Here is a 27,191-nt window from a genome sequence, read left to right as displayed (position 1 = left end):
CTCCTTCTGCCTCACTTTTCCTAAATTTCAGTCCTATTTACAAAAGATATTAACCCTGCGGGCAGACTCATCTGATCCAAGAAATGAGACATGGACTACGGTTACATTTCGGTTCACACACAGAAAATGTTTTGAATGTTCTGGAATATTTACAATAAATAATAACCAAGAGCTGTGCTCCTAAGTATCGATAGAGAGACACTCCCTTCATTAGAGATGTAAATTGGACGTGGGTGAGTTGTCTGTGATTCTAATTGCAATGAATGTCACACTTTGCTTTAGCAGGGCTCTTGTGCTTTTAATACCTATTATCAGTGGTTCCCAACCTGTGGTCCGTGGACTACCATAGGTCCACAAGAACAACAATATGGTCCACAACCTCACCATTACTACACCATTGCCTCAAAACCACACAGCAACGAGAGTGCCTGGTCTCACGAAACCCTCTTATAGAGCCGAGGCAAAGTGGATGTCAGGAGGAGAGAGGCTGATTACCCACGCAACAACTCTAGATTATTAAATATGGTTTTCTGTGGGCAAGCAGATAGTTACTATTGGATGGCATATGTTCTGTATTGGAAACTAGAGCTGATGGGGTCTATCCATAGCCAATGCAATTTTCTGAATCAGCACCCCGAATAACCAAACCGAATGTAAAGTAAAAGGTAGTCCCCTGACATTAAGTCCAGTCATGTCCAACTCTGGGGTGTGGTGCTCATCTCCATTTCTAAGCCGAAGAGCCAGCGTTGTCTGTAGACACCTCCAAGGTCATGTGGCTGACATGACTGCATGGAGCGCCGTTACCTTCCCGCCGGAGTGGTACCTATTGATCTACTCACATTTGCATGTTTTCGAACTGCTAGGTTGGCAGAAGCTAGGGCTGACAGCGGAAGCTCACGCTGCTCCCCGGAATCAAACCGGCGACCTTTCGATCAACAAGCTCAGCAGTTCAGTGCTTTAACCCACTGTGCCACCGGGGGCTCCATAAACCAAATGTAAAGTTGACCAAAAAAACCCGATTTGTAACCCTTTTGGTACTAATGTCAGAGAGTGGTCCCTGGTCAAAGTGGTTCCTATTCAAGTGCTCCCTGGTTAAAAAAAGGTTGGGAATCACTGACCTAGATGGTCCCTTAGATTCCTTTCACAATACACATTTATTGCCATTTGATACTACTGTATTGAACTATTATGGCTGAATCCTGCAGAATCTTACACGTTTGGTGTAACTTGAAAGTTATCTGGCAGAGAATTCTATAGACATCTTAAAACTAAAAATCCTAGGATTCAGTATGACGGAACTATGGCCACTGAAGTGGTATCAGAACAGCCATTATTCATTGTGAAAGAGAATTTCTATTCTATCACTGCATGGAAAGTTGCTTTGCCTAAGCTTTGTCCAATGCTACTCCATCAGGCTTCTTTAGTCTATTGTCTGGATGTGTCAGATTACAATTCCAAAAACATTTCCTCTGAAGCTACCAGCCACAGATGCAGGTGAAAGGTCAGGAGAAAATGCTGCTAGAACACGTTCATACAACCCAGAAACCACACAACACCCCAGTGATTCCAGCCATGAAAGCCTTCTACACAACAATGGCATAGTACAATGACCCCTCGTGCAAAATTACAAAATCAAGGTCTGCCTTTTGTAATAAATTATGGATACAGACAGCCAACTGTAAGGTCAATTTAAACCAGAAATTTCAAATTTATATTGTATTAGTATTTGTGTTTTGACCTTTACTTTGTGTTTCTTGACTTATGCATTTTAATAGTATTCTCTTTTATCCATGTATTTTAACTACCGGTATATTGTACCCCATGAGGAGATGTGGATAACAAATAAAACTATTATTATTATGTGTTCTTGAAGGTTTTCATGTCTGGAATCACTGAATGCCGCAATTGATCACCTTTATTAGCCTTGAATGGCCTTGCAGATTCAAGGCTTTGGCTGTTTCCTGTCTGGGGGAATCCTTTGTTGGAAGGTGTTAGCTAGCCCTGATTGTTTCTTGTCTGGAACTCCCCTGTTTCTGAGTGTTGTTCTTTATTTATTGACTATCCTGATATTAGAGTGCTTTGACACTGGTAGCCAGATTTTGTTCATTTTCATGGTTTCCTCCTTTCTGTTGAAATTGTCCACATGCTTGTGGATTTCAATGGCTTCTCTGTGTATTGTGACATGGTGGTTGCTACAGTGGTCCTGCATTTTTGTGTTCTCCAATAATATGCTGTGTCCAGGTTGGTTCATCAGGTCCTCTGCTATGGCTGACTTCTCTGTCTGAATTAATCTGCAGTGGCTTCCATGTTCCTTGATTCGTGTTTGGGCGTTAAACTCTAAAATCAGTACCGTAAATAAAGAACAGGGGAATCAATTGCAGCATTCAGACTTGCCTCGAGCAGACAAGAGTTCTTTCTCCCACCCTGGACATTCCGCAGATATATCAACCCCACCTGCCTGGTTTCCAACAAATCTCACAACCTCTGAGGATGCCTGCCATAGATGTGGGTGACACATCAGGAGAGAATGCTTCTGGAACATGGCCAGCTTGGAAAACTCACAGCAACCCTATTATTATTATTATTATTATTATTATTATTATTATTATTATTATTATTGGAGTATTTGCAGGCCTAAAAGGAAGCCATTTGAAAAGTCCTCCTGCCTTTGATGGGGAAAAAAATCCAGCATTTAGTGGGAGAAGAATGGATTCTCTGATGAATTCACTGCACATTAGTTAACTACATCGTGCTTCTGGGCTTTCTGTTCAATCTTCCCTAGAGCTCCAAAATCCACATGTTCCATGATCTATACCCATAAGACAGACTTTCTTTATTTCTTTTTCCTTTCTTCCCTCCTTTCTTTCTTTCTTTCTTTCCTTCCTTCCTTCCTTCCTTCACTCCATCTTTGCTTCCTTCCTTCCCTCACACCTTCTTTGCTTCCTTCTCTTTCTCCTTCCTTTCCTTCCCCCTTCCTTCCTTTCTTCCCTCCCTCCTAGCTTCCTTATTCCCTCCTCCTTCTTTGCTTCCCCATCTTTCCTTCCTTCTCTCCTTCCTTCCTTTTTTTCCTTCCCTCCTTCTTTGCTTCTTTCCCTTTCTCTTTCCTGTCTTTCCTTTCTTCCCTCCTTCCTTTCCTTTCTTCCCTCCCCTTCTTTTCTTCCTTCTCTCCTTCCCCCTTCCTTCCTTGCCTCCCTCCTTCCTTTCTTGCCTCCCTCCTTCTTTGCTTCCTTCCCTTTCTCCTTCTTCCTTCCTTCCTTTCCTTCCCTGCTTTCTCCTTCCTTCCCTCCCTTCTTATTTCTTTCCTTCCCTCCTTCCTTTCCTTCCTCTTTTCTTTCCTTCCATTTCTTCTTCCTTCCTTCCTTCCCTCCTTTCCCCTTCCTTCCTTCCTTCTTTCCTTCCCTCCTTTCTCCTTCCTTCCCTCCTTCCTTTCCTTCCATTTCTCCTTCCTTATTTCCCTCCTTGCACAATAACGCGTGAACAACACACGTTCCGTTTCTCCTGGAAAGAATAAGATTGGAAGCTCCAGAGCCATCCCCGCAATACCTTTCCCTTAACCTCCCCCCTTTCTTTTCCCCGTTGGTCCCTGACGCGTGTCCACCCTTCGCACGTTGCAACCCGGAGAGCTGCTGCTGCTCCTTTCCCTGAGCCAGGGAGCAGCACTGACTGGAAGGGAAGCGGTGGGTGTCAAGCCAGAGGGTGAGAGCCCGACTCCGCCCCTTGTCCGGTCTGGACCAATCAGGGGCGAGGGTGGGCGGGGCCAAGCCCGGGAAAAGTTGAAGGAGCGAAGTGTCCAAGGAGCGCGCGAAGGAGTGAGCGAGGCGCCTGCGAAGGGAGAGGAGCGCGTGGAGCAAGAGCAAGAGCCCTCTGCCAACGCCGTCCCTCGCCTTCCTTGCTCCAGTTTGCCCTCTTTGATCCAGGCTGCCCCTCGGAAAGGGAAGAAAAAGGGGTGGTTGCAAAGGGAGATGCTCTCCTGGAGGACCTCCCTTGCCAAGGAAAGCCAAGGAAAAGGAGTGGCCACCTGGCAAAACCTTTGAAAGGAGACAAGCATTGGTTCGCCTTCATTTTTCTCGCCTGGGACCAGGAGAATAGAACAAGAACTGGTTTTTCTGGACCGAGAAGAAGACAAGGAATGGGAAGTCCAACCGGGGACTCCAAAGGACTTTGAGAAAGTTGTAAACCTTGGGAGAAACCCTTTAAGCAAAGCACAGGCAGGTTGGGCTGGTGTGAGTTCAGTTTGTGTTGGGTTGCTTTGTGTTGCACTCTCCTAGCTCTCCCCTAAATTTGTTTTGCAATGCTCTCTTGGATTTCTCCTCCCAGCTTTGATTTCCTTCCTTGCCTGTCCTGGTCTTCAAATTGACTTTTCACGCCCAGGATTTGGTGGAAAAAGGAGGTACAAAACCAAGCTCTGTTTACTTTTTTCAAAAGGAGAGCAGCTCTGCTGTGGACAGTCTCACCATGTCTTTCAATGGCTCGTTCCTCCCCTTGGGCAACGGGACCCTCCCTGTGACCCACCCTGCGGACAACAGCAAGGCCTTGACCATCCCTACGGTGATGTTCATCTTTGGTGTGGTGGGCAACCTGGTGGCCATCGTTGTGCTGTGTAAGTCCCGCAAGGAGCAGAAGGAGACCACTTTCTACACGCTGGTCTGTGGCCTGGCCGTCACCGACTTGTTAGGCACCTGCCTGGTGAGCCCCGTCACCATCGCCACCTACTTGAAGAACGAGTGGCCCGGAGGACAACCGCTCTGTGAGTACAGCACCTTCATCCTCCTCTTCTTTGGCCTCTCTGGGCTCAGCATCATCTGCGCCATGTCCATCGAGCGCTACCTGGCCATCAACCACGCCTACTTCTACAGCCACTACGTGGACAAGAAGCTGGCTGCCCTCACCCTCTTCGCCATCTACGTCTCCAACGTCCTCTTCTGCGCCCTGCCCAGCATGGGCCTGGGCAGCACCAAGCTCCAGTACCCACAGACCTGGTGCTTCATCGACTGGAGGACCAACATCTCCTCCCATGCCGCCTACTCCTACATGTACGCCGGCTTCAGCTCCTTCCTCATCCTGGTCACCGTGGTCTCCAACGTTTTGGTCTGCGCTGCCTTGATCCGTATGCACCGCCAGTTCATGCGCCGTACCTCGCTGGGCACTGACCAGGCCTCCAACCGCCTCTCGGACTTTCGACGCCGACGCAGCTTTCGGCGCATGGCTGGGGCAGAGATCCAGATGGTCATCTTGCTCATTGCCACCTCCTTGGTGGTGCTCATCTGCTCCATCCCTCTTGTGGTAAGTAAGCACCAGGCCTGGACTTAACCCAAGCCATGCCTTTCCCTTCCCATTCTCATAGAATCATAGAGTTAGAAGAGACCTCATGGGCCATGCAGTCCAACCCCCTGCCAAGAAGCAGTCTCTTCCCTTACTATTGCTGTGTTGGAGTTTCCTCCTTCGAATGGGGAAAAGTCCAGACTGACTCCGTGGGTTGGAAAGGGAGGGCCCCTTGTGATTTTCAGACATGTCATCTGTATTTAATTTTTTTTTTTTTTGCCCTTCAGAAACTAAAATAAGCTCTCTCTCTCAGACTTCCTCATGGACACCAGGCAGAATCCAGTCGCAGGGCTATCTAGAGTAAACCCACTGAAATCGATAGGAATTGAGTTAGCAAATAGCAGGTGTGGTTCATTTCAGTGGTTCTGCTGCATGGAAACACACACTCAGCCCCAGAAAGCCTGTGATAGAGTTGTCATAAGTTGGAAACTACTTGAAAGCACGCAACAAAGCATTTCAGTGTCTCTCCTGTAGAAATAACTCCCAGTGACCTTCTGGGTCAGGCATGGGCAAACTTTGATCCTCCAGTTGTTTTGGACTTCAACTCCCACAATTCCTAACAGCCTAACAGCTGTTAGGAATTGTGGGAGTTGATGTCCAAAACACCTGGAGGGCCCAAGTTTGCCCATGCCTGTTCTAGGTGTTGGACAGCAGTTTGCAGCTGGGGCTGATGGGAATTGCAGTCCCATAATGTCTAGCACAGCCTACAATCACCATCGCTAGCTTAGCTGTATTTCTAACTGTGGCACTTCTCAGACAAGTAAATTGTAAAAAGAGCAGAGTTTTTAGAACTACAGGCTACAACATTGTCTGACTTTACTAGCTGGGGATTTTGGGTGCTGTAGTACCAAACAGTAACTTTTCTGAGAACTAGAAAGAAGCACGTTTGAACTCCTCTCTTTCTGCGCTGCATGTCAATATCATTAATGCAATTGTAAAAGCTGCCGGAGACTAGACAAGACATGTGCATGCCTGTCAGTCTTATCTCCCTTAAAGTCAATGTTGCTGTTCGGGGAGCCTTATTTGAGCCGAGTGGGCAAAAAACACACACTACATGCCCCATTAACTGTCTATAGATCTGATACACAAACAACCCCACCCACTGTTGAGCTAACCCTTATTATTTTAAATTATTGGGATTTGAAACGATATACAGAAGGACACAAATAGATGCAATGCAACCATTGTTATTCTGTCTTGAAAAGTAAGTCTCCTTCTGTTCAGCGGGATTTCCTTCTAGGAAAACATGATGCTAGACTTGAAGTCTTAATCCAAATACCGCTGATTTTGTTGAGTTGGGGGAAAGATAAAATGCTGAGAAGAAAAATAACATAAGTTCCTTCCCACATATTTCATAGAAGGACAAACCGAGATAGGATCAAGATGTCAACTAACCAGAACTTTTGAATAAACTACAATTCCCTGAACACTCCTCCACCTTGTGTGGCTGCTTTATAGTATTCTGGCAACTGTTATCCCCAAAGGGAACTTTCTGAAGCTCTGTATGAAAGTAGCTGTGTGAAGCTGGAGGCTTCATCTAGTCCAGGCATGAGCAAACTTTGGCCCTCCAGGTGTTTTGGACTTCAACTTCCACCATTCCTGGCTGAGGGGGAAAAGGAAGGGGCTTGAGGCTGTGAGGAATGGTGGGAGTTGAAGTCCAAAACACCTTGAGGGCCAAAGTTTGCCCGTGTCTTGTCTAGTCTCTTGCAGCTTTTCCAATTGCCTTAATGGTATTGACACGCAGCACAGAAAGAGAGATAGCTGACTACATTTAAATGTGTTTTATAGGATCAGGGCAGAGACACTGATACATCAGCAAATCAAACCATTGTTTAAATGTTTAAAATTGCTCCCTTTTGGCAACATGTGTGTTACATAAATATTTCTGGATACAGATCTGGGTCTGAAAGATTTACAGTCTGGAGCTCTTCTTTCCAGAGCTGCTCCAGGATATGCAGCGGCTGCCACTATTAGCAGAACAGCTTGGGCTTCCCAACAAACAAAATCCCCTCTAAGAAGGAGAGGACTGAACCCATTTCTTGCCTGGACCTCTATGCAGACTGTTGTGGGTGGTAGCAGAAGGTGAAGTGGTGCCCATCAAAAAGACAAACAAATCCATTAATTAGTGGCTTAGGTTTGTCTTCTCCCTTTCCCGTTTTATTTGGGGACGGGGAGAGAGAACTTTTGTTTGCATAACAGATCTGCACCTCCTAAGCTTACCAATAAAAGATGAAAAGCTGCTCTTTTTGGAGATATATTTAACAACTGAGAGTGCATATTTGCTATTGCCCTAGTTAGAGAGTTAATGGGTTTAGCTCAGCCTGTAGTAGAGCATTTTTCTGAAATAGCTCCCTATTGTTAGGGAAAACTACCCTAAAAATATAGCAGCAGAGCATCCCAAAACAAACAGGATACAAAAGCTGAGCATCAGCTCATTAGCGGGTAGAGCATGAAGGTACCGTGTGAGGTGGCTGTAAAGAATCAAGAACTTAGAAGGCAAACATGCAAAGTCCAATCTTTAAAAAAAATCACAAAATGTTTATTTACAATTATAAGAAATAACTATATTTCTTCTGAGTAAAGAACTGGATCTGAGCTACTGTAACACCCATCTCTCCTTAAGTTTCAAGAGAAGGGAAAAAACTCAATCACTACATCTCTCCTGACACACAAGCAGAGAGAGATCTCAAAGCACACAGCACATACTCAGATTCAAAAAGCTTGCCGTAGAAAAGTATCCATTTTAAACAACTAATCAGAATTAGAGCAAAAAGAGAGAAGAAAAATCTACATTCCCAACTGTCATACAGGAGACATGGAGGAAGGGAAACTCTTAGTCTGTATTAAACTAATTGTTCCTCATTGGGGATTTGAAACTTGGGCAGTGTGGGGTTGAATTCCATCAGTTATCAAGTCTAGCAAAATGAAGGGGAGGGAATGGGGGGGGGGAGAGAGAGAGAGGACTGGGCAGGGCACAATCCTGAACTATTTGGATCAATGGTATAATTTTTACAAGTTAGGCCAGTTTTGCTACATAACACACATAGCCCAGCCATAGATGCCTCATCAAGGATACTAAGCACACCTTAAAATAGCCAAGCTTATATTTCACCATATATAACTGTCTGTCTTTCCATGTCACATCATTTACAGGGACTTGGCTGGAGGCTGCTTTTCAGCTGATATATGTGTATGTGTGTATATCTCTTCTACAGTGCAAGTATTTCCGTTTCAGTGGTATGCCTCAAGACATGCAAAGGTTACGCAGTTCCTTCTCTACAAAAATCTTGTAGCAAAATAAGCCCTTAGGGCAGGCTTGGGCAAACTCCGTCCCACCAGATGTTTTGGACTTCAACTTTGCATGTTGTTTTTAAGCCTGTTCCTATGGTTGTTTAGGGTGGTGATTCAGAAAAATTGTATTGGATAAACCAGGCATGGGCAAACTTTGGTCCTCCTGGTGTTTTGGACTTCAACTCCCACAATTCCTAACAGCCTCAGGCCTAGCGGGAAAAGGAAGGGGCCTGAGGCTGTTAGAAATTGTGGGAGTTGAAGTCCAAAACACCTGCTCTAGTGCATCTTTGACTTGCTTGGGGCCTAGCGGGGAAAGGAAGGGGCCTGAGGCTGTTAGAAATTGTGGGAGTTGAAGTCCAAAACACCTGCTCTAGTGCATCTTTGACTTGCTTGGGGCCTAGCGGGGAAAGGAAGGGGCCTGAGGCTGTTAGAAATTGTGGGAGTTGAAGTCCAAAACACCTGCCCTAGTGCATCTTTGACTTGCTTGGTGGGTGGAGATGATGGTCTTCATGTAAACAATGCCAGATGAATGCAGTTTGACACCACTTTACGTCCACAACTCAATGCTTTGGATCCAGGGAGTTGTAGTTTGGTGAGATACCAGCACTCTTTAGTATAGAAGATGCAAGAACTTGTAACCACTACAACTCCCACAATTCCCTAGCATTGAGCCATTCAGACCTTTGGGGAAAGTCACTGCTTGCAACATAGGAGACATGGAAGCAAAGGTAATGTGTATTATGATGGGATATTAAGCGTGCAATATAGTAGCAAAGAGAGAGATACTTATTGCATTGTGCATTTCTAGGTTTTAAAAAACAAAACTGTAATAGATCTTGCCTACTGCTCAACCACAAACCTATTTTGTTCCTTCTGTAGGCTGTGTAATCCCCCAAACATTTCAGCACTGTTGTAACATGTGTTGGTGTTAAATAGAATGCCTGCTTTCCCTATCTAAACATATTCTAATGCCACTTTGTGAATCTAGGAGCTCAAATTATACTGGCAGACAATGTTGGGACCTTTCACAAATGGAGACAATAGGCTTCTCAATTGTACCATTCAGTTTCACTGGTTGAAAACTGTTATATGTGGGGTAAACACCCACCCACTCATCCCCACAGTATACAATACACAAAAGGTTCCTGCATATTATAAAACGGGCATGCCAAGGAGAAGGCTTTGCCAATCAATCCTACTTCATGCACTGGTTTATTTCATGGAATGACTCTTGTTGCTGCTTTAAAATGTGTGGGAGGGAGTGTTTAAAAATAGGATCGCTCCACCTGCAGTCTCAAAGTAGCATAGTCCTTACCTGTACTACAACATTCTTCATAAGGTTAAGTCTTAGGATAGGCTGCACATGACAGGAATTGCTAAATCTAATCTCAGCTTACAGGCGCAAATGTCATCTTTCCTCTAGCAGGATATTTGACACGTTAAGAGAGCATAGTTTTCTTTCCAACATGTAAGAAAAAGTGTGATCCTCTGTGAGCAGTCTCTTCTCTCTCACCCCAATTTCATACCTTCTCTGACCCCATCTACAGTACCATCTAATGCAGTCTGAAACTGTGTTAGATGGTTAGTGTAGACACATGTAATGCAGTCCAGCTACACTGACTGTATAATGCAGTTCAAACTGCATTACCAGCAGTGTAGATGAGGTTTCTATATCTCATGCAAACAAGAGCTTCCTCTGTGCATTTCACAAAGTGGAGTGGAGGAAATTTAGGACAACCAGGAAAAAAAATGACTAGATAGTATGGCAACATATCATTCCTGGACCCATTGCTTAGAAAAAACTTTGTGATAATACTAAGGTAAAGGTAACAGTAAAGGTTTTCCCTGACATGAAGTCTATTGGTGTCCGACTCTGGGAGGTGGTGCTCATCTCATTTCTAAGCTGAAGAGCCAGCGTTATCCATAGACACTTCCAAGGCCATGTGGCCGGCATGACTGCATGGAATGCTGTTACCTTCCCGTCGGAGCAGTACCTATTGATCTACTCACATTTGCATGTTTTCGAACTGCTAGGTTGGCAGAAGCTGGGGCTAACAGTGGGAGCTCACCCTGCTCCCTGGATTTGAACCACCAAACCTTTCAGTCAGCAACTTCAGCAGCTAAGTGATTTAACCCACTGTGCCACCGGGGGTTTCAATACTAAAATTGAAAGAAAGAAATGTGTGGGGGGGAAGGGCGGCATCTGCACTGTAGAATTAATGCTGTTTGACACCACTTGAACTGTCACGGCTCAATGCTATGAAATCCTGGGGCTGGTAGTTTGGTGATGCCTACACTCTTTGGCAGAGAAGGCTAAAGACCATGTACAACTCTTAACTCTGACTCCATGGCACTTTAAGAGGTATCAAACTTCATTAATTCTGTAGATTTGCCCTAAGGCATTTCGGGAACCATTAAAACATCCCTGGTTGTGGGAAAAGAATCTAGGGCTTAGAGTCTCTTGTTTTCTTAAGGAATTCCTCTGGAACCTTGTCCTGGTTGTCATTTGGAAACAGAAGTTGGCCCCAAAGATGGGAAAGTCACCAAACTGTCCCATTCAGATCATGTGTACTAAGATTAAACCCTGTTGGGTTTAGTGGGTTTTACTTCTTGTAACTATGTTTTGGAGTAGTTTCAAGTTTTTTTTTAAAGGAGGGAACAGATGTCTTGATTGCAGAAGAAATAGATATCGGTTGTAGCTTGAACCTACAGCAAACTTTTGCTCTTTCAGAGCCTGGAAGATGCAATGAATTAGAATTATTTTACTGGACATCTTGCTTTTTGTTTCTTCTTCTCTTTTCTATTTCAACACACTCCCCACTACCAGTTACTAAAACTGTAACAGTGAACACACACTGTATAATTATTTTAGTTTGATAGCACTTTAACTACCATTGGTCCATCTGTAGTCTGGTGAAACACCAGCACCCTTTGGCAGAGAAGGCTAGAGACCTTGCAAAACTCCTGTGATTCCATAGAATTAAGCCACTACATGTATAATGATATCAAACTACTATAGCTCTGCAGCATGGATATAGTCAGAGAAAGAATTATAATACTCATGTTAGGTGTAGTTGCAAGACCTGGAAAGTTACTTCTTTGGGTTATTAACTTCCAGAATCCCCCTATTGACCCTTTTGGCTGGGAGATTGAGAGAGCTGTAGTTTTAAAAGGGGTTGCTTAATTGTTGGGTCTATCTCACTAGTTCAAAGGTGGGAAAGTGGTGGGCTCCAGTGGTGGGACTGCAGAGCCCATCATTGCCAGCATGGTCAGTGGTTGGAAATGAGGTGGTTGGTAACTCTCTAGAAGATCACAGGTTCTCCACCATTGATTAAAGCAGTGGTTCCCAACCTTTCTTTGACCAGGGACCATTTTGACCAGTGACTACTCTCCAACATTAGTACCAAAGGGGTTGCGAATCAGTTTTTGGTCACCTTTAGATCCAGTTTGATTATTTAGGGTACCTATTCAGAAACTTGCATTGGATAGACCACATCAGCTCTAGTTTCTGATACCATCATATGCCATCCAGTGGTTGCCATCTACTCACCCACAAAAAAACCATACTTAATAATCTAGAGCTGATGTGGTAGTAGTCATCTTTCTTGGAAAGTCAGCCTCTTCCCTCCCGACATCCCTGTTGCCTCTGCACTATTAAGAGGGTTTTGTGAGGACAGTCACTCTTGTTACCACGTGGTTTCGAGGCAATGGTGTAGTAATGGTGAAGCCACAACCATATTTTTGTTCTTGTGGACCACAAATTGGGAATCACTGGTTTAAAGTCATGGGCATTGCTATGGAGGACTATCCCAACTTTTTCTGTGATTAAATGGATGAGGCATTATTGGGTGATATTTCTCCTCCTTCGAATCCTGTTCAGTGATGTGTTACTTTATCATTACCATGCTTGAAAAACAGTAGCCATCCCACTGCTTCAGGCCAAGCTTCTGTTCCAATTAAAACAAACCAAGGTCTAGTCTCAGCCTATACAAAGTACCTGAAGGGACCATGACTTGACCCATTTAAATCAATGGAGCAAAGGTTAGTGCTACCAACAGGTTGTTTTTCGTTCTAGGTCTCCACTAGGTAAGACTAACATTGGATTTAGCTGAAAGCTCTTTCAGGGAACAATTACTGGGCAAATTCAGTTTCCCACTTAATATTAACTAGTGGTCTATATATAGCTCTGTATCAGAATGTGGTAGAGAAATGTTTATGATGGTAGGTGAAGACTTAAGGGAAGGCTACTCCTTTGTTTGCTGAAGGCGGTAACTGCTGTGAAAGTACGGACACTTGATGGTAAGGTATACTTTATGTTTACAGTTCGTCAGGAGGAAAAAATCTTTTCTTCCCTTAACATTTGGGATAAAAGCTGAGAGTCCACCCTTGGCTCAGGATCATGAGCTTCATTTGCAAAAATATCTGTTTAGACGAAAGACCATAACACCTTTGAATGTAAATCTCCCTCCATATATTGGAAGCTTTCCACAGGCAGGGAGATTTGGCCATATCTTGTGCTTATGACAAGTTATCTTTACTGCACATTCTGAAGGGATACAATCACACTAAGGACCATAGCCATACAAAAAGATTATTTGTTTTAATAAATTCTTGTCATCCCATTTTAGGAATATCAGAAGTGTGGGTGCCGAAGAGAGTGAAAAGAGAGCATTGTCTCTGTCCCTATGGGATTTTCTGTCAGTCCCCAAATTTGTTGTCAAAGGTTTTCATGGCCGGAATCATTGGATTACTGTGAGTTTTCCAGGCTGTATGGCCATGTTCCAGAAGCATTCTCACCTGACATTTTGCCCACATTTTTGGCAGGCTTCCTCAAAGACTGTGAGGTCTGTTAGAAACTAGGCAAGTGAGGTTTATATATCTCTGGAACAAAGGATCCCCCCAGGCAGGAATCAGCCAGCTTTAAATCTGCAAGGCTATTCAATGTTAATCAAGCTGGCTAATTGCAACATTCATACTTTCCTCCAACAGACAAGAGGTCTTTCTCCCACCCTGTACACTTGCCTAGTTTCCAACAGACTTCACAACCTCTGAGGATGCTGCCATAGATGTGGATAAAACATCAGAAGAGAATGCTTCTGAAACATGGTCTTACAGCCTGGAAAACTGACAGCAACCCAGAGAGTCAGATGTAGCTTGCATTTGCTGTGTCCGTATTCTCTTGGAAACATTCCCTGCCCCTTTTCTTTAGGTGCATGAACTGTATAGACTTCCCTTCACATTTGCTAATTTGACTGTTCATGGATCTGATTAAAATGTTTTCTATAGGAATCTTTAGGTCACTTTCTCAAGTCATGCTGGAGGGCCTAAAGATTTCCAGAGAGAGAAGAGCTCTCTAGGAATATTATCTAGGTCCTCCAATATGATTCTGTGGCAAACTTTCAGGGGGGTCTTGTGCCCATTGCATTTGGAGGAATGACTATTAGAGACAGAAGGAGATTTTTATCTGGAGACAGATTTTTTATTTGTGGGGCAGTGCCCTCATTTTACACACACACACTATTACTACACACCTATATAGTTATCATAAGGAGTGGGAAACCCCCACTTTTGAATCCATAAAATAAGAGTTAAGAACTTCTTCCTTCTATCAGACTACATTTGATATTTTTTAAAGGCCATTTGTAGACCTATCACATTTCTGATGCCCACAGACATTAATTTCCGCTTACAGAGACACATAGGAATCAGATTTGTCTAGAAGTTGCTTTCTTGTCATAAAGTTGGAAGAGACCTCGTGGGTCATCCAGTCCAACCCCCTGCCAAGAAGCAAGAAAATCGCATTCAAAACTTAATATCAGATATATTTGCAAACCCTGGGGGGAATTCTATGGGAAGTAGAGTTTGCATGCTTTCATTTCAAAAGCTATTGTTTTCTTCTACTTCTTGTGGTTGAGAGGTGAATCATAACACTGATAAGTTGTAAGAGGTAAAGCCACCAAATGGATTTTTCCCTTCATGGTTTTCTGAAGGCCCTTCCACACAGCCCTATATCCCAGAATATCAAGGCAGAAAATCCCACAATATCTGCTTTGAACTGGGTTATCTGAGCCTACACTCAGATAATGTGGGATTTTCTGCCTTGATATTCTGGGATATAGTGCTGTGTGGAAGGGCCCTGAGTTGATCACATGTAGGCTGGTATAAAAGCCATATAAAAACTTTAAATGGGAAAACCCCAAGAGCTAAAATACATTCATCCTGCTGCCTGAGGGCAGGATTGTAACATGGCACATGTGGGAGGTACTAGGTTAAAGAGGCTAACAGTTTTAAAGTAGAGCTTTAAAAAGGATTACAACTGGGGTAAGGTTATTTATACAGTAGAGTCTCGCTTATCCAACCTTCACTCATCCAACGTTCTGTTTTATCAACACAGTCTGCCTCCCATCCGGATCCACAGCTGTTTCAATACATTGCGATGTTTAGGTACTAAATTTGTAAATACAGTAATTACTACATAACATTACCATGTATTGAACTGCTTTTTCTGCCAACTTGTTGTAAAACATGATGTTTTGGTGCTTTATTTGTAAAATAATAATGTAATTTGATGTTTAATAGACTTTTCCTTAATCCCTCCTTATTATCCAACATTTTGGCCACTTGGCCACTTGGAGTGCTTCCACTTCAAGTGACCAGATACTGGTCAAAAGACATTTAACCAACTACCAAACTCACAAGTTTTGTATTTGTCTGTTTGTTTGCTTTGTTCTGTTAGGAATGTAATATAATGGACTGGTTGCTCTGACACGACAAATAAATAAATCCAACATTCTGCCGGCCCATTTATGTTGGATAAGCGACTCTACTGCATTATACATTCACCTTTTCCCCAGTATGGGAACAAAGCTGGCTCACAACATGAACTGTATCAGAATGCTGCCAAACTAAATCATAAAAGTAAATATACAAACATACACAAGCAATTAAATGAATTATCACATTAAAGCCAGTACGGAATTAAAAGCAGCAGAGAAAGCAAACATAACATGCAACAGATGTGTGGAGAAAGTACTGCATCCCACCCCATCTTTCATAACAACCAAAAAGTCCATTTGGTTTTAACTGTAGTATTTGCAGTATTCTATAAAAGCATATATACATTACAAATGTATATAAGAAAACAAAGGGTATTGAAAACACATACACAACATTCACAGGAGAATAAATGCAGTTATTTGCTGGGGTTGGTTCTAGGGCACCCACCCACCCCTATGGATACTAAAATCGATGGATGCTCAAGTCCCAGTATATACAATGGCATAGCAAAATAGTGTCATTTATATACATAAAAAATCAATGTTTACCTTTTAGATTTTTAAAAAACATTTTCAAGCTGTAGATAGTGGAATCGATAAAGATTGTATCCGTGGATATGAAAGGCCAAGTGTATAGGGATTTCTCTCCATTTAATATTAAGGCACAGGAGGTAAGGAGCTTTTCTCAGAGAAATCCATCCATTAGCAAAACAGCCCCAAAGGTTTTTATGTAAAGAGCAGCAGCTGGTATTATAACCAGGTGTGATAGCCAAGTTTGTAATAGCGAATGCATTATTTATTTGTTATTATTTTAATGCATTGTTTTCTTTACATTGTGTGCATTATTTACTAGCTATAAGTCCTTGGCTCAGAAAAAGGCTGAACTGCATTTGTAGAATACCAGCTAGAACCGAGGATCAACTACATACTTCAGAGCCAAGCTGATAAACTTCTCAAAAACCTATTGACTTACAGCTTGTGGGAATTATAAACCCAGATCCACCCACTAACCATTACCAGCATTAAACTCAGGGGTGCCATAAAACTTTGGCATGAAAGTCCCAAGTCTCCTGTTCTAGTTGTGTGATTTCAACCCATTTCTGACTTATGGCAAACCTGTAACTAGGTCACAGCAGAATAGGAAGGAAGGATGCCAAGGACAAGCCATTCACATTCCCTCGCAAAGACAAGAGTCCCTGTGAAACCCTTAGGTTTATTGTCTTATTTAACTGCACTACTCATACCGTTCAGTTGTTACATGTATTTATTCAGAATGCAGTCAGGGTGATATGAACTTTGGACTACGACTGGAGACCAGGATTCAAACCTCAGCTCAGGCCCAGAAAACCCTGCAATAGGGTAGCCTTAGGGTGACCGTAAGTTGGAAAAGACTGGAAGACATACAGGAACAACAGTTTATTTTGAAGTGGCTTGTCATTGCCTTTCTCTGAAAATCCACTGGTGGATTTCCATGGCTGAGCAAGGATTTGGACCCTGGTCTCTGATAGTCCAAGTCCAATGCTCAAGCCACTGGTAACTCCTTAGCTAGGGCTGCAACTTGCATTGAATGCCTTCACGGTATATGAACAACTTTCTCATCTTAAAATGAATTAATATTGCTAGAAGGCATCACAGGTTAAAAGTCATGAAAAACATAGGGTAACTAAACATTAAATTGGCTTTGTGATAAAAAGGAAAAACTATAGGACCATAGAATCATAGTGTTGGGGGAGACCTACTGGGCCATCCAGTCCAACCCCCTGCCAAGAAGCAGGAATATCATATTCAAAGCTTAATCTCAAATATATTTGCAAACCCTGGGGGGAATTCTGTGGGAAGTAGAGTTTGCATGCCTTCATTTCAAAAGCTATTCTTTTCTCCTACTTCTTGTGGTAGACAGATGACCAACCAGCCTCTGTTTAAAAGCCTCCAAAGAAGAAGCCTCCAAAGAAGGAACCTCCACCACACTCTGGGGCAGAGAGTTCCACTGCCAGTCATCCTAGAGGCCAGTTTAGTGGCTGTGTTGTTTTTGTTTGGGGATTTCTGTTGTAATCGGACATCCCACCATGCTAGATTTGAAGGAGTTTTAGCAACAGCTGGACACACACTAATGTTTCCCAATCTGGCCTCCGTCTCAGGAAGTGTTCATACATAATGTACAAGCTGTTTGTTTGAGAGTGGGATTCCGTCCGTGACTGCATCTCCCTGGAGTGGCCCTATTAAATCGAAAAGGAAGTTCATTTATGAAATTATCACAAAGTAGAGGAAGACCTTTGTATAGTCAAGATTTTTTTTTTCTTTGCTGGCTTTGTTCAGAAGTCACCAGGTCAATAGCCATCATATCAAAGACATATCCAAAGCATCCTAAGACACCCTTCTCCAATCCACTGTCTCTAAATCAGTTGGATTACAGTTCCCATTACCTGGGTCTACATTGCTTGAGGACAGTAGTGCTTGTAATCTCTGGGTTGGGTTTAAGTCAGTTTCAATGGCAGGCTTAACTTCATAGCTGTCTTGCTGAGGAAAAGGTTTTGCAGCACACATTTTTACAACTCATGATTGTAAAATATAGCTGTGGTTTTCTGTGGTTAAAATAAAGATTCTCAACCATGTATCTGCTGCAAATGGACTCAAGAAATAGCTGGTTTGCCCATACGCCTCCAGGCAATGTTCTCAAATTTGGTTCCCCAGATGTTATTGGATTTTAGTTTCCCAAAATTCCTCAGGGAAAGCCTTTTGTTTGCATCTTCTGAAAGTTTTGTTTATTCTTCAAAAACTTGAGATTGTGATTATTTTGATATACATATTGTAAACTGTTTTTTCCTGGGTCAGATCAGCGAAAATCTAATCAAGAGTTGCCTATTGATCCCTTGTGGGTTACCATGCTATTGGAGATAATATATCCACTCTGGGCTTTACTCCAAAACACGAACAGAGTTGTCATCTAATTTTTTTTCATGTCAGGAGTGACTTGAGAAACTGCAAGGTGGTGCAATGGATTAAACCCTTGTGCCTGCAGGACCGCTGACCAACAGGTCAGTAGTTCAAATCCAGGGAGAGCGGGTTGAGCTCCCTCTGTCAGCTCCAGATCCCCATGTGGGGACATGAGAGAAGCCTCCCACAAGGATGGTAAAACATCGTGACATCCCCTGGCCAATGTCCTTGCGGATCGCCAATTCTCTCACACCAGAAGTGACTTGAAGAAGCTTAATCTAAATAATGTAGAAGTTACTATACATGACTGTTATTGACTCATTCTGTTTGATAGTGGCTCTTCACAGAATATCAGGCAGGCTTTTTTTCTCATTTTCTCCTTCTCAACACACATACGCACACTTATTAGAAGTGTTTGGGATCAAACCTTAAGGCATTTGCTTAAAGATCCTATATTATATCACTGAATCCTTGTCCCCCTCAAGGGATAGTTAGCCACTTTAAACAGATAATTTACATATTGGGCTTGTAAGTAACTAGCAGATTTGGCCCCAAACAAGGGAAAGAAATTATACATTTTTTCCATGGACATTAACAAATGTATGATTGGAGAGGCTTTCTGAACATTTACAATCTATTACGGTAATTTTTTAGCCAGGATCCAAAATTGTAACTTTTTAGAGATTATGTAAAAGGGGCATTTAAAACAATAAATATACACTAATTTCTCCTTCCTGTGTCCTTCAGAGGCTTAGTTAACTACTGTTTCCCAAGATAATTTTCTTGTTATGCTAAATAGAAGCACAAAACTCTGCCACCAACTTGCTTCCAGTGGCTTGAAACTTTGAATCTGGCTGTAATTTCCGAGGTCCATTGTGCAAATATTTAAATGTAGCTTAGGGCATGTTCCTAACTACTTATGTCTATTTTCCCAAATGGTAATTGGAAATTAGATTCGGAAATACTGTGACTTGGAGCCATTTAGCTTTCAAACCTTTTACCTATGGGGAATATTTTCCGTGTTTTAAAAGCAAAATTCCACATTGCAAATAAATATGGCAAGAACTGCACAATGCCATCAAGTTGTCACTCTATATCAGAAGGAAATGCAACTTATTCTGTCAAGGAACACTAGAGCATTTGGACTTCAATCCCTGAAAAGCATTCTGGAGGACAGTTAGCACAATCTCTGCATAGAGTGAAGGATTTTGAATGATATTTTTGAGCACATATTTTCATGGAGAACACTAACCAGACCCCCTTGGTCTTCACATTGATCCATAACATGGCCAGGAATATTTTGACAAATGACCACAACAGAACCTTCAGTCTGGTTCAGGATGCTGGGATAGGAGGGCTAGATGAGTTACCCTTTCCTCCAAGGTCTCAGGAGGATCACTTTTCGTATGTTTGCAGTGTTCCTTGCCAAAACACAACGGGACCGTGTTTACAATGGAAATGTCAGGCATGGGTTCTTAAACCACACAGAACCTCGCCTCCCTTTCCAATGTTGGATTCCCAATCCAGATTGGAAAGAATGCATTAACTAGTTGTAAGCAACTGTTAGTTTGAGCTGCAGTGATTCATAGCCGGTTTTGATCTCTCTCTTCTCTTTTATGCTTTTATAAAGTGTGAAAGGGAGGAAATCTCGGACATGAAGTCACTGTGCCATCTAGTGGTTAGAGAACATATTTGCTTGATTTGAAACATTGGACTTCCAGGTCAAAGGAACTAATAACTGATGATCATGCTGCTACTTTCCGGTTGAGTTGGCCTCACAAAACAAGAAGTAGAATAAATGAAATTCTATCTTTATTATGACAGAGTACTTCATCACACTAGAGAATGAATCTACTTTAAATCCGGTTTCTGCCTCCTGCAGAATTCTGGGTTTTTTTGTTTAGCGAGGCTGTTAAAGGCTCTTTCCTAGTGTGATGAGGTCCCAAGTCACATATAAACCATAAGATGGAAAATTGTGATATCTTCAGAACTCTTTTTCATCGGGCAGATGTTAAAGAGAAAGAGGAAGCACTTTTTTCTGCACCTGTTGTTTTTCCGTATTGAAAGCAAAATTCAAAACATTGCAAATAAATATGGCAAGAACTGCACAATGCCCTAAAATTGTCACTCAGTATTAGATGGAAATGGAACCTGCTCTTGTTCATGCCTTATCACAGATACCAAGACCAATACTTCTTCATAATGAAGCTTCTTCCCGTTAATTTGCATCTCTTGCTACAATCTATTTGTTTGTTCTCTGAAAAAGTGTGATTACAGTGCAACCATAAATCCCCAGTATGCTTTTGTGCTAAGTTTAGAAAGATTACATAGCCCATCCAAACAAAACACAGCAACTTGGTGTCTTGTTTTTAGGTCTGTTCCTATGGTTATTTGGGGCACTGATTCAGAAAAATTATATTGGATAGAACAGGCTTAAGCAGCTGAGGGGGAAAAGGAAGGGGTCTGAGGCTGTTAGGAATTGCGGGAGTTGAAGTCCAAAACACCTGGAGGACCAAAGTTTGCCCATGCCTGGGATAAACCATATCCGCTGTAGTTTCTTAGATATGGTTATCATGATCCTTTATGGGCAGATGGCAACAAGTATGTGGCATATGGTCTGTATCTCAAAAACTAGAGCTGAGAGGCAAAAACTGGTGCCATTTTTGGAATCAGCAAATGAGATATACCCAGAAACAGGTATAACATATGAGGCACCAAAATGTGTGTTGGCCAGTGTTATTTTTGAGGCTGTATTTCCAAGATCCCTCATCCAGCTCAGCTGGTAGTTGCATAGTTGGAAGATTGTGGGAGTTGTCCCAAAAAGTCTCTTTCAAGCCCCACTGATTTGAAATGATTGGGTCACCAAGTACTTCCCCTGCCTTTCACTTGTTCTAATACCTATTTGTGAGCAAAAGGTTATTAAGAAGCAGCAGACACGATGTATGCAGACAGTATCTGTCTGAGGTTTGGTTCTAGAACTGCCTGTGGATGTCAAAATCTGTGGATGCTCAGGTCCCATTATATGCAGTGGCATATTAAAATGGTGTCCCCGGTGGTGCAGTGGGTTAAACCACTGAACTGCTGAACTTGCTGACTGAAAGGTCAGTGGTTCGAATCCGTGAGTGGGGTGAGCTCCCACTGTTAGCTCCAGCTTCTGCCAACCTAGCAGTTCAAAAACATGCAAATGTGAGTAGATTAATAGGTACCGCTCTGGCAGGAAGGTAACGGCGCTCCATGCAGTCATAATGGCCACATGACCTTGGAGTGTCTACGGACAACGCCAGCTCTTCGGCTTAGAAATGGAGATGAGCACCACTCCCCAGAATCAGACTCAACTGGACTTAATGTCAGGGGGAAACCTTTACCTTTACCAGTATAAAAAGGCAAAATCATGCTTTGTTCCATGGCTTGAATATGCAGATACATCCCTTTAGATGGGAGCTTCAGAGGACAGTGCTATTGGATTGATGTCATATACACAAATTGGTTGGTGATTGTTGGGAAAGTGCTAGATAGACCTTTGGCCTGATGTTTGTACCTTCAAACACCTTTAAAATTCTTGCACATGTTTTGTATCTTTTAATGACACTTAGCATCATAGCCAAGATTACTGTGATATATTATAAATAGGACAAGATGAATTTGCGTGGAAAGATGTTTACAGTATAAATGAATATGGTTCACCATCCTAAGTGAAAACTATTTTTCTTTCCTTTTTAAAAAAAATTTGGAGAGCGAAAAGGTTCACTCTAGGCAAGCTGTCTTTGAAGAAAACAGCCTCTGACAAGCTACTACAGGCAACATTTAGAGGATATTAAAAACAACAACTTTTTCCCTGCTGGAAGCTGCCAGCAGAAGTTACTTCTAACCTCAAAGAGCATACAACTCCAGGCCTGTCCCTGAGAGAGAATTTGCCTGTGAGGTGAAAAATCCAGATCCAATTTTGTTTTTTAAAGCTATATTTTTATATGTGGCTGGCAGGATTCGAATATTCAGGGATTGGCTGGATCTCCCAAAAGGGCTCCAGGGGATATGCTGTAGCTCCTGACACACCCAGAACAGTTTATAGCATATTCTGTCATACAAGAAAGCGAAGAGTGAGCTATTTTACACTCAGGGAGAAAAATTGGGAGTGGGAAAATGGGTGATGCTCAGCTAAATGCTCAGGATAACAGAGCAAAGACTTAAGTGGGTGATGGTGGAGAGAACAGTCATATCAGATGCATTTCGTGGTTTACTGCCCCACGGATATTTCAGTGATTCAGTAACATAGAGGAGGGGAAAGGCCATTTATCTCCACAAAAATCAACTTTGTGGAAATGTTTTCCCATTCTGAAAATAGCTCCTTTCTAACATTACAGAAAGCTGTTCTCTGCCTGCCTGCCTACCTCCCTTCCTGTTGTTAACAGGCAATTGCTAAGCCGGACATGAGCTTTGAAATGTCAGCCGGCTCTTCTGTCATTGAATTACATTCACATCCTTTCTTCACCCCTTTCAGGTGCGTGTGTTTGTGAACCAGCTGTACCAGCCACCTTTAGTGGAGGACATTCAACAAAACCCCGATCTCCAGGCCATCCGCATTGCCTCAGTGAACCCTATCCTCGATCCCTGGGTCTATATTCTGCTGCGCAAGACTGTGCTGAGCAAAGCCATCGAGAAGGTCAAGTGTCTCTTCTGCCGCATCGGAGGGGCCCATCGGCAGCACTCGGGAAGCAATTTCAACTGTACCGATGGGCGCAGGGCATCCTCTGCCACAGCCACCCACTCTCCATCCTTCATCTCTCGAGAGTTGCGGGAGATCAGCAGCACCTCACAAACACTCCTCTACCCTCTGGAGCCAAGTGAAGGGACTGTTGGGGACCGTATGCTGTTACCAGGGGCCAGCAGCAACTTGGCTCAATCGGATACCACATCTGTAAGGACATTGAGAAGTTCAGATACTTCAGAGTCTTCACAGGGACAGGATGAGAATGTATTTTTGGTAAATGAACTCAGGCCTAGTAGGGTGAACCCCAATCCAAAGAGCAGCTCTCTTCAGGTCACCTTCCCTAGTGAGACACTGAACTTATCGGAGAAGTGTATATAAACCTGGGAGGACTTGTGCAAAAGGTGGTCCTTCAAAAGACTGTCAGAGAGGAACTGGCATAACAAGATGGATCAAATGCCCAGCTCTTGCCATCTGGTCTGTTGTGACCTGCCATGACTTAAGGCACAACCAAGACCTATCTGGCTTTTCACTTTCCCAGTTCAATGGGATCAAGTAGCCATTTGGAGCAAGGTGGAAATGGGCACCTACACATAGGCAGCCATTGGAGGTGGAAGCTAAGCACCCTGACTTCTTGGTTGCTACACCTTCAGGCACTGGGTATGCCTTTTGTGGTGGGAAAAGAGGGTAGCTGCTGTATCTTTGTACTTTCATTATTATGTGATAAGCACATTTTTTTTGCAGGAGACGTAAGGACTATCTCCACTCTGCAGACCTTCTTCTGCTCTCAGACCCTGCTAATGTAACAGATGAATGTATTGGTGCCAGAAGAGTAGGCTGCAGCTTGTGCCTTGTCTTGCCCTGTGACATAGGAGTGTTTTCCAGGGTTACAAAGAGTTGTAATTTTCCCCCAGTTCACTTAGAACTGAAGCATACTTATCCCTCATTCCTTTGCCCTCATTATGGAATAAGGTTGAGAGAGAAATCACTACAAGTTAGCTGCTGGTAGCTGTGCGTAACTGCTCCAGATGATATATGAAAGTGAAAATCTCTCAATTGGTATGAAAAAAATGTGAATTTCTTTCTCTGGTTGTAAATATATATATATACGTATCTTGTCTAAATGTATTTAAAAACTTTATATTCTTCTCTGTGAGAAGGTTAATTATTAATACAACGTATACTGAAAAAGAATGTTGCCAGCCCCCTTTGCCTCTAAATGCCTGCTGTTAGATAATTTTACATTAGATTAATTTTTGAAAGATGCAGATTCAGTGGTCCAAAGCAGAACTAAATAATTGGACAAGGCTGGAAGAGGTGGGAATTCAACTGAAATACATTATAATTGCATCAGGGAAAATAAAGGCTTTCTGTTTTTCAACATTTTGCTCATATTGTGTGTGCACACCCAAACAAGAAAGTGGAATTTATGTGCTGTGAATGCATGCTTGTAAAAATGAAATGGCTCCTACTTAGGCTAATAATACAGTTCTCTAAACATGTGATGCCCAGTTCTTTGCAGGCTTACTTACAGAAAAGCTCCATTGTCTTAATTGCACTTTGTTGTTAAGCACATCAACTTCAGCTTATGGCAACCCAATGAATGAGAGACCTCTCTGTCACTCTTAACAGCCCTGCTCAGGTCTTGCAAACTCAGGCCTGTGGCTTCCACCTGTAATGCTTCTTTGTGCCTTTCCTATTGCCTCCTACCTTGCCAAGCATCATTGTCTTTTCCAGTGTGTCCTGTCTCCTCATGACATGTCCCAAGACTTGACAATCTCAGTTTAGTCATCTTGGCTTTGAAGCAGAGTCCAGATTTGGTTTGCTCTAGGACCTATTTATTTGTCTCCTAGGCACTAGTAGTCGTGAATGGTGACACTGGCAGAGGTACCAGCAGTGGTAAACCACTCTTGAAAACTTCCATCTTAAAAATCTTATGATCAGACAATGGTACTTCCTCCAAAATAAATATATATTGAATTGCAGCCTTAAGAACCTTAATAGGGGTGACTGCAATATCTAACCACTCTTCTAAAAGGTTTTCAGGATCCAGGTATAACATATTTCTGCTTGAGATCACTTTAATACTAAACTAGTATACTTGGAAAGAAGACCTCCTAAATTGAGTTAAGCCATTTATTTAGGACTCTAATCCCAGGGCAGGTCATGCATGCAGTATCTCCATGCAAGAACATTCAGAGATATTCAATCAGGATTGTATTACTGGCGGCACATGAGGAATTTCCATGCTGTCTCTGAAACGTACAAGTTTAGGAGAGGTCAAATTAGAACTATTGAACTGCATAAAAATTGAGGATGTGTGTTGTGATGGTTGGATTAGGAATTTAACAGATCAGGATTCAAATCCCCCCTTGGGAACAGAAACCAGTTGGGTGACCTTAGGCTAGTTATATTTTCCCAGGCTCAAGGTAACAATGGCAAATAAATCTTGCTAGGAAAAACCAATTATAGGTTCACTTTAGGGTTAATATAGGGCAGAAATAATTTGAGGATACACAACAGAATGTGCCTGGCCCTCACTGTAGATCTACCACTTCATATAAGTGGGCCACAAACCAAGTTGCACTCAGTGCCTCTTCTTAAATGCTAATGAAATGTTTCTACATAGGATATTCTACCCAAACGGACATACTATAGGCTTACACCAAACAGCACTTATACACTTCCTATAAAACACAAAGAATTAAAGAAGAAGTAGGAAAGTGTAACTTTCCAGATATTATTGGGCTGCAGCTCCAAACATTAGATATGTGTTTGGGGCTGCTGGGATCAGTACTCTAGCAACATCTGGAAAATGCTTTATGCCATCCAGAAAGAAGTATCATACACACGATTGTAAAACATGAAATTCAGGACTAGAAGCAATATGGTGTCAATGTTCAATTTTTTTTGTGAGTGAGCCTAGAGATTTATAGTGTTTACGTGTTTGTTGCAGTATGATCTTGCCTATTTGTGAATGTGACATGTTTTCGTTGGGAGTGTTCCAGAGATGCAGCCCTACTCCAATAAGTTACTGAATCACAACTCCCAACCTGACACCCTGACTATATTGGCAAGACCTGATGGGACTTGTTGTCTAATAACGTATGGATCTTAACCTCTGGTAGGGGGGAAACTCTGCCCACACCACTGCTTGTGTGTCATTTCAGCCATTTTGAAATGTGATTGCCCAAACTGGTCTTATGGAAAATCTTTCCATTTTTTTTACACAGATACCAAGAATTTGCACTACTGCTTTGGAAATACTTAAACCACTAATAGATTAGATGGACATTAGAGGGACCAATAGCCATAAGATTTCACTTCACTAAAATAGCAGGTAGCTACTAAAGACCAGAATAAATCTTTTATTTTTGTGCCATATTCAGCAGGCTGGATTTTTGTGCCTGAATGTTGTTACCTTGTGCATATATATAAAGGTCTAGTGTCTGTCTCCCATCCCCACCACACCAGGAACATGTTGTGCATGTTACATAGTTTAATGTGGTTTCCCTGTGAATCGCTTTCTGTTGGAATTCCATTTCTGGGCCTAAATATCAGTGATACATTTTACAAAACTGTTTGTACTGACACAAATCTCTTTTGGAAATTAAATGCAGATATACCATTGAAGTATAGAAGTCTATGTAAGTCTTTGCCTGTCTCATTCTCAGATCGAATCTTTTGGTTATCTCATCATGACACTGAAACATGAAAATCACACACTACAGAATGGAAACCTCAGTTTTGGGAAGAATTTTGTTGTACCATCCTTGATATTTTTCATCACCTTTTAATGAAAGGAGACTCATGGAACCTCTCAGCACATGAAGGGAAATAGACACACAGCTTTTATGTTTGATTATAGATAATATCTACACATATCTTCGGGTTATATTAGGTTCCTTGTCAGCCTACATTATTCATGGCACATTGGGGCACTGTGTCCTATGTAACTCTTCAATCATAGAATCATGGAGTTGGAAGAGACTTTGTGGACTTTCCAGTCCAACCCCCTGTCAAGAAGCAGGAAAATCGCATTCAAAGCACCCCCAACAAATAGCCATCCAGCCTCTATTTAAAAGCCTCCAAAGGAGCATCCACCACGCTCCAGGGCAGAGAGGAATTCTACTGCTGAACAGCCCGCACAGTTAGGAAGTTGT

The 27,191-nt window shown here is 42.5% G+C and overlaps 1 protein-coding gene across 1 annotated transcript; it reads left to right on the top strand.

Moving 5' to 3' along the window:
- Positions 1-3,887: 3,887 nt before the first annotated feature.
- On the top strand, positions 3,888-26,688 carry PTGER4 (prostaglandin E receptor 4). The gene is made up of 2 exons (XM_060761424.2): positions 3,888-5,283; positions 22,822-26,688. The coding sequence occupies exons 1-2, from the start codon at positions 4,456-4,458 to the stop codon at positions 23,407-23,409; spliced, it is 1,416 nt and encodes a 471-aa protein (XP_060617407.1). The 5' UTR covers positions 3,888-4,455; the 3' UTR covers positions 23,410-26,688.
- The last annotated feature ends 503 nt before the right edge of the window (positions 26,689-27,191 follow it).

Source organism: Anolis sagrei, chromosome 2 (assembly GCF_037176765.1).
Source record: "Anolis sagrei isolate rAnoSag1 chromosome 2, rAnoSag1.mat, whole genome shotgun sequence".
NCBI lineage: Eukaryota > Metazoa > Chordata > Lepidosauria > Squamata > Dactyloidae > Anolis > Anolis sagrei.
Note: the sequence above shows the minus strand (reverse complement) of the source record. Positions and strands in the feature narration are given on the sequence as shown.